Genomic DNA, 17,965 nt, shown 5'->3' on the forward strand with positions numbered 1-17,965 from the left:
ACAATTTAGCCATGCATGATTGGCTCATGTCTGTAGTCCTGGCTACTTGGGAGGCCGAGGCAAGAGGATCACCTGAGCTCAGAAGTTCAAGGCTGCAATGAGCCAAGATCATGCCACTGTATTCCAGCCTGGGTGACAGAGGGAGACCCTGTCTCAAAAAAAAAAAAAAAAAAAAAAAAATCATAGGAGGTGAGGTAGGCAGGCAGCAGGGAGAAGGAAAGATGAACTTCAAAGACTGGAGTGAAAATAGAATATCCTGGGGAAGGGGGCTGTACTCACTGTCCATTGTCGATGTTAGTGTTCTGAATCAAGTTTTGGGCTGCAACCTTCATCAAGGTCTAGTCAAAACAAAAACAAAATATGTGGGAGGTGGAAAAACAAAAGGGAGTATCTTTGGCAGATCTACACTGTTCCTTAAGATCACACAATCTCAGGCCATCATTTCACCTGGCACCTTCTCTCTTGACTTTCCAAAGTAATACGTACTTATTTCCATTCCTACAGCTGTCACCACTCCATCTTCCCAGAGGCCTGCCCTCACCTGAGCTTCTCGCCAATAACCTAAGCATCCTCCCTCATCTAGCAATCAAGGGCAGAATCTCTGTATAAGCCAGTCCTCTCCTCAGCCTTTAATGACCACAGCCCAGTTTCTCCTTTAAACAACCCTTCACGCAAGCTCCAGCCAATCCCAGCCTCAACATCAGCGCTGATGCCATTTCTGCCGAGCTTCGCTTAGGTCTCAAATAAAACAGGTTTTGGCCGGGCGGGGTGGCTCACGCCTGTAATCCAAGTACTTTGGGAGGCTGAGGCGGGTGGATGAGGAGGTCAGGAATTCGTGGTGGCGTACCCCCTGTAATCCCAGCTACTCAAGAGGCTGAGACGGGAATCGCTTGAACCTGGGAGGTGGAGGTTGCAGCTAGCCGAAGATCATGCTACTGCACTCCAGCCTAAGTGACAGCGCAAGACTCTGTCTCAAAAATAAATAAATAAACAGGGCCGGGCGCGGTGGCTCACGCTTGTAAACCCAGCACTTTGGGAGGCCGAGGTGGGCGGATCACAAGGTCAGGAGTTCGAGACCAGCCTGGCCAACATAGTGAAACCCCGTCTCTACTAAAAATACAAAAATTAGCCGGGTGTGGTGGCACACGCCTGTGGTCCCAGCTACTTGGGAGGCTGAGGCAGGAGAATCGCTTGAACCCGGGAGTCGGAGGCCAGCCTCGGTGACCGAGTGAGACTCCGTCTCAAAAACAAACAAAAAAACAAGTTTTTGTTCTTGCTTTTTTGAGACGGGATTCTCGCTGTGTTGCCCAGGCTGGAGTAAAATGGCGCGATCTCGGCTCACTGCCACCTCCTGGGTTCAAGCAATTCTCCTTCCTCAGGTTCCAGAGTAGCTGGGATTACAGGCGCGCGCCACTATGCCCGAGTAATTTTTGTATTTTTAATAGAGACGGGGTTTCACCAGGCTGGTCTTGAACTTCTGACCTCAAGTGATCCACCCGCCTCGGCCTCCAAAAGTGCTGGTAACACAGGCGTGCGGCACCACGCCAGGCCAACACAGCAGGTATTACTCCTCTTTCAGCTTAGCGCTCTCTCCGACTAACGTGGCCCTTGGCCCGCCCCTCTGAAGTTAGACTACCAAATCCCGTTTGTTTTTCGCTGCTTCCGGCCAATCACCTGTAGACTCTCCTTCAGCTGCGGGATGAGCATCTTATAACGCTGCACAGGATCGAAGTCCTGTTGCTGTTGCTGCAGAAGGCCGCTCTGGGCAGGGCCCACGAGTTGTGCTGGCGGTTGCGGCTGCTGCTGGGGACCCGGGCCGCCAGCCGAACTGGGACCCGATACACCAGCAGCTGAGGAAGCCGCTGAAGCTTGCTGTTGGGATGAGGCCATCTTCTTCACGGACCGCCGGAAGTGCGTCACAAGTGTGTCTCTGCTGGTTGCTTTTCAGCATCCCCGTCTCTAGTCCCCGTTTGCTAATAGTCCCGCCTCTCAGGCAATTCAGCCAATGGAAGGGAAGGAGGTGCCCTCACGTTCCGTCACTCCCAAATCCGAGGTTCAGACTGAGATATCTTTCCACCAATCACAGAAGCATGTCTCTCCCTCGCTCCGCCCTTCACCCAGACGCTCGCCAATCCATGTGTGGTTCCAACCCGGACTTCATTTCCCCGCAGGCGTTGCACCCTGAGGAGACTCGTCGGGTCCTCAGCGTCTTGGCGGCAGTTGGTTGGAACAGCAGCTTCGAGTCCGTCCCCAGTGCTGCCTGAGTGTTCACCTGAGTCTCGCTGGAGCTCTTCTCGCCCGCCCACCTCATCTCAACCCACTTTCCGCGGAGAGCGGCGCCAACCCGGGCCTGCCTTGGATCAGGCGTCCCCTGAAGTCGGCACGCCCCTCCGCGTCCCCCTTCAGCCCCGCTAGGACCCCGTCCGGGCTGCCGTCGCCTCGTCGCTATGGCGCCCACCATCCAGACCCAGGCCCAGCGGGAGGATGGCCACAGGTAGGCGCCACGCTTTCCTCACTATTTCATCAAGGCGGGGGATCGGGAAAGGGTTTCTGCTGAACAACGTCACCAGCCCCCAGGTCTGCCCGTGACGTCACGGAGCGCTCACCTTTGACGAAGGGGGCGGGTTTCTTCTGAGACGCAGGTGTTGCTCTCCTCCCCTGCCGTGCAATTCAGGGATTAAGCTCTTGGAGACCTCTAGAAGGGATTCCTCCAGTCAAGTGTTTGAAGATCGCTCTTCCAAAGACGATTGAGTACATGGTTCTTTATGAAAACACTTGAAGTCATCCCCTGCAAAAGGGATTGAGCACTTGGCCTTGTTCATTAAAGCTTTTGGGTGCACTTCTTCCTAAAGAAATTGAACATTTGTCTCCCTCTATTAAAGCATTTGGCCACCCCCACCACCAAAACCAACCAGCATTTGTCACCCTCCCACCTTTTGAAAGGTTGGAGAAGACTTTTTCATTCTCCTGTCAATCCCGTCGTCTCCACCTATCACTGTTTTCTTTCTTCTCTACTAGGCCCAATTCCCACCGGACTCTGCCTGAGAGGTGAGCCCCACTGTGCTTTCCCAGGAGCGGTGGGGCAGTAGGGCTGGGAGCAGAGGCGGGGCAGCGGGGGCCCATTTTGAGCCACTGTGTTCCTAGGTCTGGAGTGGTCTGCCGAGTCAAGTACTGCAATAGCCTCCCTGATATCCCCTTCGATCCCAAGTTCATCACCTACCCCTTCGACCAGAACAGGTGAGACTAAGGAATGGGAACACTACTCAGGTATCAGTTCCTTGAAGGCAGGGACTGCTTGTCTTGTTGGCTCCTGTCTGCTCAGGGCCTCACACAGTACCCACCTAGCACATAGTAGTAGCTGCTCAATGTTTGTTAATGAGTGGAGCAAGCAGTGTCCAAGTCCCTTCCCACTGGGGAGCCAGTTTCACATTCCGCTATGGGGGACACTTCATTCTGAGTTCCTCCCCACAGAAGTTTCACCTCTGGGAAGCAGGGCTGTGAGGGCTGAAGCTGGAATCCAGACACCACAATAGGTGTTTCCCCACCCAGGTTCGTCCAGTACAAAGCCACTTCCTTGGAGAAACAGCACAAACATGACCTCCTGACTGAGCCAGACCTGGGGGTCACCATCGATCTCATCAATCCTGACACCTACCGCATCGACCCCAATGGTGTGTGGGGAAACAGGGAGGGTCTGCTCTAGGTCAGCAAAGGCCCAGGCCTGGGCCTCCCTCATGGTCCTCCTGCCTCCTCGCTCTCCTCTAGTTCTTCTAGATCCAGCTGATGAGAAACTTTTGGAAGAGGAGATTCAGGCCCCTACTAGCTCCAAAAGGTGAGTGGGTGCCAAATGGGTACTGGTGACTGGCTCAGTTGGGCCCTACAAGCAGGAGGGCGGTCGGGTCTTGAGGTACCTGATTTCCTACCCCAGATCCCAGCAGCACGCGAAGGTGGTGCCATGGATGCGAAAGACAGAATACATTTCCACTGAGTTCAACCGTTATGGCATCTCCAACGAGAAGCCTGAGGTCAAGTAAGTTGCAAATAAGAAGAGGGGAAGGTGGAGATACCAGGTGTGTCCAGTGGCCACTAAAGGCCTTTTTCTTCACTTCTAGGATTGGGGTTTCCGTGAAGCAGCAGTTTACCGAGGAAGAAATATACAAAGACAGGGATAGCCAGATCACAGCCATTGAGAAGACTTTTGAGGATGCCCAGAAATCAGTAATTGAGGGACTGGGATGGGAAGAGGCAAGGGTGTGGCTGCAGAGCTCTTCCTCAGCCTGTTTTTGCCCCACCAGATCTCCCAGCATTATAGCAAACCCAGAGTCACACCGGTGGAGGTCATGCCTGTCTTCCCAGATTTTAAGGTCAGGCCCAGGGTGGGAGGTAGAAAGGGACAGCCTCCATTTGTGCTTGTTCCCATCTAATCCCAGTGCCTACCGTCTTCCTAGATGTGGATCAATCCATGTGCTCAGGTAATCTTTGACTCAGACCCAGCCCCCAAAGACACAAGTGGTGCAGCCGCGTTGGAGATGATGTCTCAGGCCATGATTAGGTAGGTGGTCCTGCTGCCTACCTTAGCCTGCTCCTTGCTGCCTTTTGTCCTCACACTTCATTGCTACTCCTTTTTCCCCAACCAGGGGCATGATGGATGAGGAAGGGAACCAGTTTGTGGCCTATTTCCTGCCTGTAGAAGAGACGCTGAAGAAACGAAAACGTGACCAGGAGGAGGAGATGGATTATGCACCAGATGATGTGTGCGTGGGCTGGGGTTAAGTTTTGGGGATTGAGAAGTGTGTCCCCTTTTCTCCCTCATAAGGAGAAAATGGGGCTGAAGCTGTGCCTTCATCCTCAGGTATGACTACAAAATTGCTCGGGAGTACAACTGGAACGTGAAGAACAAAGCTAGCAAAGGCTATGAGGAAAACTACTTCTTCATTTTCCGAGAGGGTGACGGGGTTTACTACAATGAGTTGGAAACCAGGTACTCGGCGCACTCCTATCTTATTAGCCTAGATCTGTGCTTCTTTTTTTTTTTTTTTTTTTTTTTTTTTGAGAGGGAGTTTCGCTCTCGTTACCCAGGCTGGAATGCAATGGCGCGATCTCGGCTCACCGCAACCTCCGCCTCCTGGGTTCAGGCAATTCTCCTGCCTCAGCCTCCTGAGCAGCTGGGACTACAGGCACGCGCCACCATGCCCAGCTAATTTTTTGTATTTTTAGTAGAGACGGGGTTTCACCATGTTGACCAGGATGGTCTTGATCTCTTGACCTCGTGATCCACCCGCCTCGGCCTCCCAAAGTGCTGGGATTACAGGCTTGAGCCACCGCGCCCGGCCGATCTGTGCTTCTTAAGAACCTGGGGCATGCAAGAGCCACCTTGGAGGTCATTTGTACCTAAGAATTTGTTGTATGCATTAATAAACAAGAGCAGCAGATGTCTGGTCAGGCACATGTGCTGGACTAGGTTCTAACAGGAGAAGCCAGAAATTTTTTTTTTGAGACAGAGTCTCGCTGTGTCACCCAGGCCGGAGTGCAGTGGCACGATCTCGGCTCACTGCAACCTCTGCCTTCTGGGTTCAAGTGATTCTCCTGCCTCAGCCTGAGTAGCTGGGATCACAGGTGTGTGCCAGCATGGCATGGCGGCTAATTTTTTTTGCATTCTCATTCACCCTGTTGAATGAGACTTTGTATGAGGCTTATTGATATCGCTAATATAAAGGTTTGATAAAGAACTTAGGGATAAAAAAGATGGGGTTTTCTAACGTGAGGATTAAGGCTACACTTCAAATTAAAAAGGCTTATGTTGGAAAAAAAAAAAAAAAAGCCACTGCACCTGGCCAGAAAGAAAATCTTAATGCAGGAGAATTTAGAGATTTTGGGTAGGGTAGAGGGACAGATTTCTCAGTTATTAGTAACAGACTTCACATGAAAGTAAACACTGCCGAAGTATGGAGTGATACATAAAATCAGCATGAATGTTTTAAATGAAATGCTTAATACCCATGTTCAAAAATGTGACCCCAAAACTTCCCTGATGGCTGAAAGTTTACTGCTATGCCGATGCCTCTGGTTTGGAGTTGGGAAGGCTTGAGTTTCTGTTTAAAGCAGAGATCACAAGTTCTGATCCCATAGGCCAGGCAGGAAATGTAAAAGAGCAGTGGTCTGGTAGAGTCTGAGTGACCTGGAGCTCTGGGCAACCATGGAGAGCATTATTCACTTCCAGCCTACTGTGGCTATGCTGTGGGGCCAGAAATTCCTACTTTCCAAAAGAACCAAATCCAGATGATTTCTTCGTTTCTCAGAGTGCTGGTAACTAATTGACATATACAGTCATGCACTGCACGTTTCTGTCAACAATGGACTGCTTATGGGTGATCTCTCAAGATAGAATACCGTATCTTTACTATACCTTTTCTTTTTCCTTTTTTTTTTCTTTTAATAGATGGGGTTTCACCATGATGGCCAGGCTGGTCTTGAACTCCTGACCTCAGGTGATCCACCCACCTCGGCCTCCCAAAGTACTAGGATTACAGGCGTGAGCCACCGCGCCCGGCCTTTGCTGTTCCTTTTCTAAGTTTAGATACATAAATACTTACCATTGTGTTGTAACTGCCTGCAGTGTTCAGTACAGTCACATGCCGTACAGCTTTGTAGCCTAGGAGCAACAGGCTACACCATTACAGCCTAGGTATGTAGTTGATTGTACTATGTTTGTACAAGTGCATTGTATGATGCTCACATGATGTATTAACAGGATGTATCCCTAAGTGGCCTGTGCCTGTATTTACGTAAATAGACCATATAACACACCCCCCACACACAGGGTGTAGGGCAACCAAACTGGTGCCATGGGAGCCATCCGTCCTCTCCCCTGCCCTCACTACTTTGAGCTTAGTTGCCCTTATTCAATCTGTATTTATTCTCATTTGCTCTGAGCCAAGTATCAATGGGGAACCAAGTCAGACCGGACTCTTCACAGCGGAGGCGGTGGAGGGGAGTGGGAGGTATGTCTTTAACTGCATCTTCCACTTCTCTCCCCCAAATTCACCTGCAGGGTCCGCCTTAGTAAGCGCCGGGCCAAGGCTGGGGTTCAGTCAGGCACCAATGCCCTGCTTGTGGTCAAACATCGGGACATGAACGAGAAAGAATTAGAAGCCCAGGTAACACGCACCACTGGCCCAGGGCATACATGGCAGGGAGGGCAGTGGTTGTAGGTGAGGAGGGGGAGAAAAACCCAACAGAACACCCTCCTTTCCCTCATTCCAACCTTGCTGCTTCCAGGAGGCACGGAAGGCCCAGCTAGAAAACCACGAACCAGAGGAGGAAGAGGAAGAGGAGATGGAGACAGAAGAGAAAGAAGCTGGGGGCTCAGGTAAATCTGAACAGGTCAGACCCTGGGAGCCCTGGGAGGGTGGAAAAGTGGGCCTCACCCTTTCCATTCCCTTCCAGATGAGGAGCAGGAGAAAGGCAGCAGCAGTGAGAAGGAAGGCAGTGAGGATGAGCGCTCGGGCAGCGAGAGTGAACGAGAGGAAGGTGACAGGGATGAGGCCAGTGACAAGAGTGGCAGTGGCGAGGATGAGAGCAGCGAGGATGAGGCCCGGGCTGCCCGTGACAAAGAAGAGATCTTTGGCAGTGATGCTGATTCAGAGGATGATGCCGACTCTGATGATGAGGACAGAGGACAGGCCCAAGGTGGCAGTGACAATGATTCGGACAGCGGCAGTGATGGGGGTGGCCAGCGGAGCCGCAGCCGCAGCGCCAGTCCCTTCCCCAGCGGCAGCGAGCACTCAGCCCAGGAGGATGGCAGTGAAGCTGCAGCTTCTGATTCCAGTGAAGCTGACAGTGACAGTGACTGAGTCCCAGGGCATTCAGGGCTGGTTCAGACACCACTATTATGAGCAGGAAGGCACTTTTCTAGTGGTCTGTTTGTGAGCCTTTCACTTGTTTGTCCCCCACCCCCAAACCTTTGCTGTTAATAAAGCCAATTTCTCTTTACTTCCCTCCCTGCCCCTACCTCATCCTTCAGCCCAGGGCACACCTCCCCCTAACCCCCAGGTGCTCCAAGACCTCAGCTTGAGGCTTAGAAACACAGGCCAGAGGCAGGGCCAATGGTTTCCCACAAAATGTAGCACAACAAAGGTCAGAATTCGTTTTTTTTTTTTTTTTTTTTTTCCAAAATAAGCCCAGACCATTAAACAAGTGAAACTCCAACAAATAAGTCTTCTCCAACAGCGAGAAAAACTGTACAGTTACTCAAAGCTGATTCTGCCAGTGGGGCTGGGGACATAAGTGGGTAGGGAGGACGAAATCATGGAGTAGGGCCTGGGGAGGGGGCTGGAGTGGGAGAGGGTCAGTCCTGCCCATCAGAGTGGGGCCGCCTGCGTCCTGCACACTCTGCTGTCAGGTGGGGTGGGGGGCAGCTTTTGCCTCCCTGTGTGTGTGAGACGGTGTCCCTCACCACCTCCCAGTGCCAGGCACAGTCAGCTCACCCTGATGGAGAGTGAACAAGACAGGACAGGCTGGGGAGAGGGGAGGGTCCCATGAGAGGGACACCCTGCTGATTCCATCCCACTTCCTGCATCTAGTGGGAGGGGGACTGGAGAAGCCCTGGGAGATTGAGGGGATGAGCAAAGGCACAGAAACATGGAGGGCCGGGGTGGGGGACTTGCATAGGTTGATGAGTGTGCAAGAGGTACATAAATAAACCTGACACCCCACCCAGCCCGGCACTGGGAGAGGAAGTGGGGACCCAGAGGCAGGTTCCCAGGGCCACCCTACCCCCTGGCTTCTTCCCCCTCCCTGGGCTCAGAGCAGAGGGAGGTCCACAGACCAGGAGGGAGGGGGCAAGAAGGTCTGGGGAATGGGGTGATAGTGCAGGGAGGGTGGTGGTTTTAAAATTTTTTTTTTTTTGGTTTTTTTGTTTTTTTCCCAACATTTTGTATCTTTAATAACATACACAATGGTTACCAGCCATATTCATAACAAAAGTTATTCATAAAATGTATCTAAAAATAACATTTTTTTTTCCTTTTCGGTGTGAAAAGCTTGAGAATGTCCCAGTGGGGAGGGTGGGTTGAGAGGGAGGAGGGTGTTGAAGAGGGAGACCCTGGCTTCCCCGTAGTCTGAACCCCCAAATCCCCTCCCACCACCTGGGCCCCAACACAACCCCTCATTAGGAATAGGGACCAGACGGTCTGTCAGACTCTGGGACTGGAACGAATCTCTGGGTTATGATATAGTGTTTCACTTAAGTGAGGTCATGACATAATGGGGGAGGAGGAAAGGCTAAAAGAAAAGGGAGGGGCTTGGGGAAAAACCCAAAAACCAAACAATCCCCTTTCCCTTATTCCTGACTCCCGAGTCTCACCAACCAGACCTGGGAGCGGAGAAGGGTGTGTATTCATGGGGAAGGGGACGTTAAGGCAACAGACTTCCTGACCTCACTGGCCCTGGCTGCCCACCTCCAACCTCTTTATCTGGGGAGCCAGGGCTGGAGGAAAATGGGTTAGAGCTTGGGGGTCTGGAGGAGGGGGCTCTGCCCTCTCCCCTCATAAAGTTCAGGCTCCCCCTGCCACTGTCTTGGCTCAGAGAGAAGCCAGGGGATTCTAAAAATGAGAGGGAATGATCAGAGAAAAACCGTTAAGAACTATATAAATATGTATCTTAAATAGGCCTAAGAAATTAATCATAGAGAACCTCTCGTGAACAGGGCCAGGGGAGGTGAGAGAGGAAGGTGGCTCCTGTCCTGGGAGAATGTGGGGAATGGTGAAGGGGAAGAAGGTGGAGACAAGAGAGGGCTTCCTCTCCTTGCTCCCCTTCTTTCTCCCCAGCTCCTCTGAATAACATTCTGGAGGGCAGGTTCTCTGCCCTGCTCATGTCGCCCCAAATGTCAAATGTTTCTGAGCAGGCTCCACAAGGTAGTGGGTCAGTCTGTCTCTGGGGAGTCTGCTCCCTTGGGGAGAGGCAGGTGGTCAGCGGTCTGGAGGAGGCAGGGGTGGGATGGGGCCAGGTGGGGATGAGGAAGGGAAGGAGAGAGGCAGGCAGTCTGGCCAGTCCCTGCCCCTTTATCCTGACTGCCCCCAACTCCCCGGGCCTCAGCAAAGATCCCTCGACGGGCCTGGGAGTGAGCAAGGCATGTGCCAATGTTAAACAAAAGTTAAAAGGGTGAGAGAGTAGAAAAATATTAGAATAGATAGCTGAGCCAGCCCACCCTCTCGCTGTTGCGGAGAAGCCCGTTGGGGGTTGGCCCCCGCCCGCCGCCCAGGGAGCCTATGGGTGCGCTGGGCTGTGGGTCCTGTCAGATGGTGGAGGTTTTGTCTGTCCCATCTGTGGTAAGAAAGGGAGGAAGGGAGGAAGATCAGGAGCTGGATGGAGGCCCAAGAAAAGGCACTCAGGTAGCCTGTCATCCCGGTCAGGCCCTCCCTGGAGTCTGGCCTCCCAGGGGACCCCTCAGGATGACTCTGAGTTGCTCAGTTCAGAGGCAGAGACGCTGGGTAGGTGGGAGCTGGGTCAGGGATAGAGGAAATGCTCACCACCCAAGGCGTGTTCTGTCATGCTCAGACACAGAGACTCCAGAGTGGGATTGATCTCCAGGTCAGGCCCAGGGACCGGGCAGTCTGGGTGGGAGAGAGGAGAATGGAGGTGGTGAGGACAGACTGGACTCGGGTGAAGAAGAGAGTTGGGATGACAAAGGATGCTGGTATGGGAAGGGAGAAAGAGAGATGGAGGGGAGAGAAAGAGATGGAGAGGGAGAGAGATGGAGGGGGAGAAAGAGAGATGGTGGGAGACAGAGATGGAGGGGAAAAAGGAAGAGGCAGAGGTGGACAGAGAGAAGGGTGAGTGTGTCGCACAGCTGGCAGAGGAGACAATGGCAATGGCAGAGGCTTGGTGACAAAGAAAAAGCCTGACTTGCAGACGGCAGAAGTGAAACTGAAGGAGCTCTTGGAGGCCACACACAGCCTGCTGTGACTACTTTAGACACAGACTGCACACTGCCTTGGGCACAGTCTGGGCATCTGCCCTGGACACTGGGCAGCCCCCTGAGGCTTCCTGACTGAAGACCTGCTCTGTACTTGGTGCAAAAGCTAAATTAAAACCTTCCTGTCCCCACTTGGACATGCTCCTCTGGGCAGGATTTGATCCAGGCAGGCCGGGCAGGTGGGGCAAAGCAGGACAACCATGGGACTTGTCCTCAAACCACACTTGGTAAAAGGGCCTCCTATTCTGGTACCTGGGAAACTACCCACCTCCCTAGGCAGACCTGATCCCCCCGACACTGCTTAAACCCTTCCCTGACTCCTCACTGCCATCAGGACAAAGTCTGAGCTGTTTACCTGGGTTTAGAAGACCCAGCTTCCATCTCCACCCTCACCTCTCATCATCATCCCCTCTGAACCTTGAGCTCATGTCGTATTAGATCACCCAACTGTCTCTCCTTAAAAAAAATTTTTTTTGAACTTGGGCAAGACATTTCTGTCTCATACAGTTGGGAGGATTCACAGCGCAGGAGAGTTGTCTGAAAGCCTGGCACATAGCATACTGGTAAAGAGAATGGTTCTTGTTCATTCCTGCAGTTCATCCACCTGCTTGTTTAACATCATTTACAGATGCCTACTGTGTGCCAAGTCCTGTGCTAGGATGAACATGATGGATGGGTTCCCGTGGCCTCAACAGATGGCTGCCCACAAAACCTCATTAAGTAAGACTCCCAACTGACCTGGCAGTTTATAACATGAATTCTGCAAATCCAGGCTGTCTCCAGAGTCAGCCCATTCCAGACCAGCCTTATCTGTCTGTGTAGCCCCAGTGCCCAGCACTGGGTGGAGGAGTCAACCCCTCACTTGTTGAGCAGGGCAGGGACCTGTGGCTAGCAAATCTCTTTATCTTCCTTTCGCCCGCTTGGCCCAGCTTCTTTTAATTTTGAGATGGGGTCTCACTGTCGCCCGGGCTGTGGTTCAGTGACACGATCTCTGCTCACTGCAGCCTTGACCTCCTGGGCTCAAGCGATCCTCTTGCCTCAGCCTCTCAAGTAGCTGGGACTATAGGTGTGCACCACCATGCTCAGATAATTTCTGTTTTTTTTTTTTTTTTTCAGAGATCGGGTTTTGCCACGTTGCCCAGGCTGGCCTCAAACCGCTCTACTTGCCTCAGCCTCCCGAAAGTGCTGAGATTACTGCGCCTGAACCTGGCCCAACTTCTCATCTCCCATCTCTAGGATGGCCTGTGAGCAGAGGTCAAACAGCCCTCTCACTTCAAACACAGTTTGTGTAGAACCTCATCTAAGAGGTGAAGTCCACTGGTTCCCGTGTGGTCACCTGGCGTCTGAAAGAATGCCAGTAGGCTGATGGGCAGGACTCCCCTCCACAGAAATCTCACACTTTGTCCCATCCCCTCAACCCCTTCTAAATTGAGGATTCAATGATTCTGTAAAGAAAGAGATGATGAGGCCGGGCACGGTGGCTCAAGCCTGTAATCCCAGCACTTTGGGAGGCCGAGGCGGGTGGATCACGAGGTCAAGAGATCAAGACCATCCTGGTCAACATGGTGAAACCCCGTCTCTACTAAAAATACAAAAAATTAGCTGGGCATGGTGGTGCGTGCCTGTAATCCCAACTACTCAGGAGGCTGAGGCAGGAGAATTGCCTGAACCCAGGAGGCGGAGGTTGCGGTGAGCCAAGATCGCGCCATTGCACTCCAGCCTGGGTAACGAGAGCGAAACTCCGTCTCAAAAAAAAAAAAAAAGAAAGAGATGATGACAGAGACCAACACGGACACTAAGATTATGACATAGGGTGAGAAACATGGGATGGGATGGGTGTAAGGGGTGAGAGAAGAAGATTCGATTCAGAGGGGTGGGGGCAAGACCTGAGAGATAAAATTGAAGAAGAGGAGGAAAACAACCCCTCACAACTGGGGGAGATGGGGAAGAGTGGTGCCAGGTATGGGGAGAGGTACCCAAGCAGTCTGTAAGGAACAGTGGATATGAGACCCAGGAGAGAAGGAAAAAGTCAGCTGAGGGTGTTGGCCAGGCAGAGTCCCAAGGGTGGGGCACCTCACCTGGAGGGAACATGAGAATGGCCTGGGGTGACGAGTGGACCGGGAGCGAGTGGGTGCGCTGCACAGAGCTGCGGCTCTGACTGGGCATGCTGTTGCTGCCTCCAGGGTTGGCAAACCACAGGTTCTGCACAGGTCCCAGGAAGAGAGAAAGTAGTGAGTGGGGAAGAGGCCCAGACCCAAGAGTGGTGGAGTTGGTACAGGCATTCTCCCACTCCCACCCCCGCCACCTCTAAGCTGGGCCCAGACGCAGAGGTACAGACATACACATCCCGGGTACTGCCACCCCAGCCCCAAGAGGCCAGGGCCCCTGCTTCCAGGCAGCTCACCTGTCGGCCCTGGCCTCCAAGGCTGGGGCTGGTGAGGGCATGTCGAGGGGAGACACCCCCAATGCCTGAGGGGCTCAGGAGGCCCATCCGGCCGGGTGGGAGGGCCCGGGGAGGCATTGGGAACTGCCGCTGGGTACGCCGGGCCACTCCCATCCCCACAGAGCCAGCTATGGGGAGCGAGTTGGAGCCAAAAGCCCAGCTGTGAGAGAACAGAAGGCAGGGTGTTAACTTATGGAGTTGGGCCCATCTGTCTACCCCTACCTCACCTTCCCCAAGTGGTAGAAGAGAACATAAACCTCCATCATATATTCTGTCCCCATCTGCCCCAAGGGTACGCCTGGAAGGAGATGGGAAGAAGACGAGACTTTCCTCACTGTCCACTCATAATAGTTCTCTAAACTTCAATTCTCAAGGGAGGTATTTCTGTTATTTGTCTGGTGTTAAGAAGGGACTTCTTGCCCTTTGCATACAGGTGAGGAGCAAGACACAGATGAGGGGCCTGCCCATGGGACATGTGTTTCTTAGCTCAGCATCCTACTCTAGTGGGAAATTTTCTTCTGGGAAAGTCCCCCCGTGACTGAATAAGTAAAAATTGGATTCTCAGCCCAGAACATAATCACCCCATTAAGGACTGATCTGCTAACCAGCAAAGGCCTGTGAGGGCAGGTCCCTGTACCCTGGCCACCGCCTACCCTTTCTGCTGCCGGTAGTTCTGCATCTCTAGTGCGGCTTTGCGCGGGAATGTCCGGAGGAGCTTCAGCACTTGCTGTTTCCAGGATAGCAGCCGTTTCTTCTGCGTCTCCGTGAAAGCCTAGAATTGGCAGGACATGGGTGAAGCAGAGAGGGTGGTGCCTCTTTCAGACCTTCCTTCCAGTCTTCCATTCGTTTAAATATTTATCGCCTGGTCGGGTATTTGCCTGTATTCCCAGCACTTCGGGAGGCTGAGGAGGGTGGATCATGCCTGTAATTCCTGTACTTTGGGAGGCTGAGATGGGTGGATCACTTGAGGTCAGGAGTTTGAGACCAGCCTGGCTAACATGGTGAAACCTCGCCTCTACTAAAAATACAAAAAATTAGCAGAGTGTGGTAATGCACGCCTGTAATCCCATCTACTTGGGAGGCTGAGGCAGGAGAATCCCTTGAATCCAGGAGGCGGAGGTTGCAGTGAGCCAAGATCACACCACTGCACTCTAGCCTGGGCAACAGAGCAAGAATGCCTCAAAAGAAAAGATTTATCGCTCATCTACTCTGTGCCTGTGCTAGGCAATTCCGGGATGCAGAGGTGATCATGCCCACAGAGCTTACGGTTTGGTTCTGAGGGAACGGTACACACATAATGATAACTGTGATAAATTATCCCACCCTGAGGGACACTAGGAAGCAAAAGAAACCTAAATAAGAATGAGGGGTTGGTAAAGGTGTCCCCGAGGGACAAATGTCTTTTTTTTTTTTTTTTGATACAGAGTCTCACTCTGTTGCCAGGCTGGAGTACAGTGGCATGATCTCAGCTCACTGTAACCTCTGCCTCCTAGGTCAAGTGATTCTCCTGCCTCAGCCTCCAGAGTAGCTGGGAGGATAGGCATGCACCACCATGCCTGGCTAATTTTTGTATTTTTAGTAGAGACGGGTTTTCAGCATGTTGGGCCAGGATGTTCTCGATCTCCTGATCTCATGATCCACCCGCCTCAGCCTCCCAAAGTGCTGCAATTAGAGGCATGAGCCACTGTGCCCGGCCTCACAAACGTTTGAATTGACAGTTGAAGGGTGAGTAGGAGGAAGGGGTACTATTCCTGACAAAGAGTCTATGCAGGCTGGGCATAGTTGCTCATGCCTATAATCCCAGTACTTTGGGAGGCCAAGGCAGGGGGATCTCTTGAGGCCTTTAAGAGTTCAAGACCAGACTAGGCAATAACGCAATACTCCATTTCTAAAAAAGAAAATTATCATGCCTGTAATCTCAGCACTTTGGGAGGCTGAGGTGGGAGCACTTGAAGTCAGTTCAAAACCAGCTGGGCCAACACAGTGAGACCTTGTCTCTATTAAAAAAAAAAAAAAAAAAAAAAAAAAAGGCGAGGCACAGTGGCTTATGCCTGTAATCCCTGCACTTTGGGAGGCTAAGGTGGGTGGACCATGAGGTCAAGAGATCAAGACCATCCTGGCCAACATAGTGAAACTGTCTCTACTGAAAATACAAAAATTAGGCCAGGCATTGTAGCTCACGCCTGTAATCCCAGCACTTTGGGAAGCCAAGGTGGGCGGATCACCTGAGGTTGGAAGTTTGAGACCAGCCTGACCAACATGGAAAAACCCTATCTCTACTAAAAATACAAAATTAGCTGGGCATGGTGGTGCATGGCTGTAATCCTAGCTACTTGGGAGGCCTAGACAGAATAATTGCTTGGACCTGGGAGGTGGAGGTTGTGGTGAGCTGAGATTGCACCATTACACTCTAGCCTGGGCAAAAAGAATGAAACTCCATCTCAAAAAAAAAAAAATACAAAAATTAGTTGGGCGTGGTGGCACGTGCCTCTAATCCCAGTTACTTGGGAGGCTGAAGCAGGAGGACTGCTTGAACCCAGGAGGCGGAGGTTACAGTGAGATGAGAACACACCACTGTACTCCAGCCTGGTGACAGAGTGAGACTCCATCTCGAAAAAAAAAAAAAAAGAGGGAGAGAGAGAGGAGTGTATACTAGGGCTTTGAGACAAACCCTCTAAAGCCAACACTGGTAAGATGCAAGACTGGAAGGGCTGGCAGGTGCCAGGTCAGGCAAGGCCCCGTGGGCCACATATGACACAACGGTCCTAAGAATGATGGGGCAGCCTTTCCCTTTTCAAGTATGTTAGGAAAGGCCTTACCTCATGAGTCAGGCACTTTTCGATGAGCTGGAGGTAACTGGTGATGTTCTCTTCGTCTGGTCGGGACACCAGCAGCTGGGTGCACACTGTGGGACACAAGAAAGGGCAGGTTAGCCCCTAGTGTGCCCTCTGCCATGTTCCAGCCTCCAGCTGGCTCGTGCACAAGAAGAAACAGGAGATTCAGGCTGGATCAGTACCAACTATTAAGTGCTAGCCATGGTACTTGGGTTATCATGAGGATATTTAACACACTTCCTGACACAATCTTGTCACTACAGACGTTTTTGGCTGAGAAACCTAAATCTCAGTTGAGTCACTTGCCCCAGGTCCAGATCCAGATTGATCTGGATCCAAGTGTAAAGTCTGCGATGTCATGCTGCTTTAGGAAAGGCTGAAGCTGTGATCAATTTCACCATCCCCACCCCCTGGACTTGGGTCCCCTCCAAGAAAAATCAATGGACTCCCCTCAATTGCTTACCCTTTACTACATGCAATTTCTTCTTACACACTGCCCCATCTTCTGCTCAGCCTGGAGATGCTTTGAGGGGAAGGGCTGTTATCCACCAACAGCCCAGATGTGCCAGGGCAAGAGGCCTTGTCACTCTGTCTTGGCTACTGTCTGTAGTGTTCCAGTGTCCCCTAGGCTTTACAAAGCCCTGCTCCTACCATCTGACTTGGATTTGTTCCCTGGTGCCTGGGTTCACTTGGCTTTCTGCCTCAGAATTTTCTGCTAGGCCATGGCTGGTCTCACCTTTACCCATCACCCGTGTAAACTGGCTGGGGATGTCTCCGTCAGCGACGGGGGCCGGAGCAGGCTCACTGCCATCAGTGGGAGCTGGAGCTGGTAGAGGTGGGTAGTTCTCCGCAGGTGGAGGGTCCTTGGCCTCAGTGCCCTTGTCTGTGACGGGGTGGGCTAAAGGAGGCTCAGCACCTGGCAGCGGTGGCTCCCCTGGGGTCCCATCCTTGGCAGTAGGGGTGGTGGCGGCAGCAGCCACGGTGGCCTGGAGGACACTGTAGGCCTTGATAGGAGTGATGATGATCTGCTGTAGCTCCTGCAGAGCGTTTCGTAGGTTCCCACCTTCTAGCACATCCTGGATGGGAGGACACAGGCTGGGGTCACATGCAGACCCTACAATGAGGGACAGAGGATATCTACACAGAGGGTCAGACAGGGCTTGCAGAAGACTGGGCAGGACCCTGGGTTCCAGCACATAGAGAAGGCATGTAAGGGCACCGCAAGCCCACAAACATATAGGCACACATTTCCTCTTTCTCATCAAGGTGAGAGAAAGGCAGTCTAATGTTGGAGTCTCAGGGACCCACCAAGGACAAAATCAGAGATTCAGACCCAGATACTGAGTGGGGAAGAATACAAACAGAAGGCAGTGGCAAGGAAAGGGAAGGAGGAATGCAAATCAGTCAGATCAAATCAAATCAGAAATGGAAGGAAAATGAGTTTAGAAACAAATGGAAAGAAAAGAAAGATCGTGCACACAAAGACACTCTCCTCTACCAGAAAGACCAGTAAGAAATGGAAAAGAAGGCCGGGCGCGGTGGCTCAAGCCTGTAATCCCAGCACTTTGGGAGGCAGAGGCGGGTGGATCACGAGGTCAAGAGATCGAGACCATCCTGGTCAACATGGTGAAACTCTGTCTCTACTAAAAATACAAAAAATTAGCTGGGATTACAGGCACACGCCACCATGCCCAGCTAATTTTTTGTATTTTT

General features: G+C 52.1%; 3 protein-coding genes across 3 annotated transcripts in view; 1 reads left to right on the forward strand and 2 right to left on the reverse strand.

Moving 5' to 3' along the window:
• On the reverse strand, positions 1-2,005 carry MED29 (mediator complex subunit 29). The gene is made up of 2 exons (XM_032248828.1): positions 1,675-2,005; positions 1-338 (listed from the first exon to the last, which is right to left on the reverse strand). Exons 1-2 carry the CDS (start codon positions 1,888-1,890, stop codon positions 276-278), a joined length of 279 nt encoding a protein of 92 aa, XP_032104719.1. The 5' UTR covers positions 1,891-2,005; the 3' UTR covers positions 1-275.
• Positions 2,006-2,120: 115 nt separating this feature from the next.
• PAF1 (PAF1 homolog, Paf1/RNA polymerase II complex component) lies at positions 2,121-7,997 on the forward strand. The gene is made up of 14 exons (XM_032248825.1): positions 2,121-2,494; positions 3,019-3,048; positions 3,145-3,237; positions 3,550-3,671; positions 3,766-3,832; positions 3,929-4,030; positions 4,113-4,218; positions 4,296-4,364; positions 4,449-4,552; positions 4,638-4,754; positions 4,853-4,981; positions 7,052-7,157; positions 7,279-7,369; positions 7,447-7,997. The coding sequence occupies exons 1-14, from the start codon at positions 2,448-2,450 to the stop codon at positions 7,851-7,853; spliced, it is 1,590 nt and encodes a 529-aa protein (XP_032104716.1). The 5' UTR covers positions 2,121-2,447; the 3' UTR covers positions 7,854-7,997.
• Positions 7,998-9,641: 1,644 nt separating this feature from the next.
• SAMD4B (sterile alpha motif domain containing 4B) overlaps positions 9,642-17,965 on the reverse strand; it is a 45,598-nt gene continuing 37,274 nt past the window's right edge. Inside the window, exons 7-13 of the mRNA XM_032248824.1 lie at positions 16,989-17,328; positions 16,238-16,323; positions 14,072-14,190; positions 13,380-13,578; positions 13,054-13,177; positions 10,530-10,613; positions 9,642-10,323 (exon numbers count right to left, since the gene is read on the reverse strand). Coding sequence (XP_032104715.1) covers positions 10,295-10,323; positions 10,530-10,613; positions 13,054-13,177; positions 13,380-13,578; positions 14,072-14,190; positions 16,238-16,323; positions 16,989-17,328 — 981 coding nt within the window. The 3' untranslated portion in view covers positions 9,642-10,294. The remainder of the gene's footprint in view (positions 10,324-10,529; positions 10,614-13,053; positions 13,178-13,379; positions 13,579-14,071; positions 14,191-16,237; positions 16,324-16,988; positions 17,329-17,965) is intronic.

This window comes from Sapajus apella, unplaced genomic scaffold (genome assembly GCF_009761245.1).
Source record: "Sapajus apella isolate SASKATOON/1434 unplaced genomic scaffold, GSC_monkey_1.0 scaffold68, whole genome shotgun sequence".
Classification (NCBI taxonomy): Eukaryota; Metazoa; Chordata; class Mammalia; order Primates; family Cebidae; genus Sapajus; species Sapajus apella.

Excerpts from the sequence above, each read along its gene's own strand:
- PAF1 (XM_032248825.1), top strand. The coding sequence starts at position 2,448 with ATGGCGCCCACCATCCAGACCCAGGCCCAGCGGGAGGATGGCCACAG. Across the intron at positions 3,238-3,549 it reads TACCCCTTCGACCAGAACAG|GTTCGTCCAGTACAAAGCCA; the intron begins GTGAGACTAAGG and ends TTCCCCACCCAG. Across the intron at positions 7,158-7,278 it reads AGAAAGAATTAGAAGCCCAG|GAGGCACGGAAGGCCCAGCT; the intron begins GTAACACGCACC and ends TGCTGCTTCCAG.
- MED29 (XM_032248828.1), bottom strand. The coding sequence starts at position 1,890 with ATGGCCTCATCCCAACAGCAAGCTTCAGCGGCTTCCTCAGCTGCTGGT. Across the intron at positions 339-1,674 it reads AGCTGAAGGAGAGTCTACAG|ACCTTGATGAAGGTTGCAGC; the intron begins GTGATTGGCCGG and ends TGTTTTGACTAG.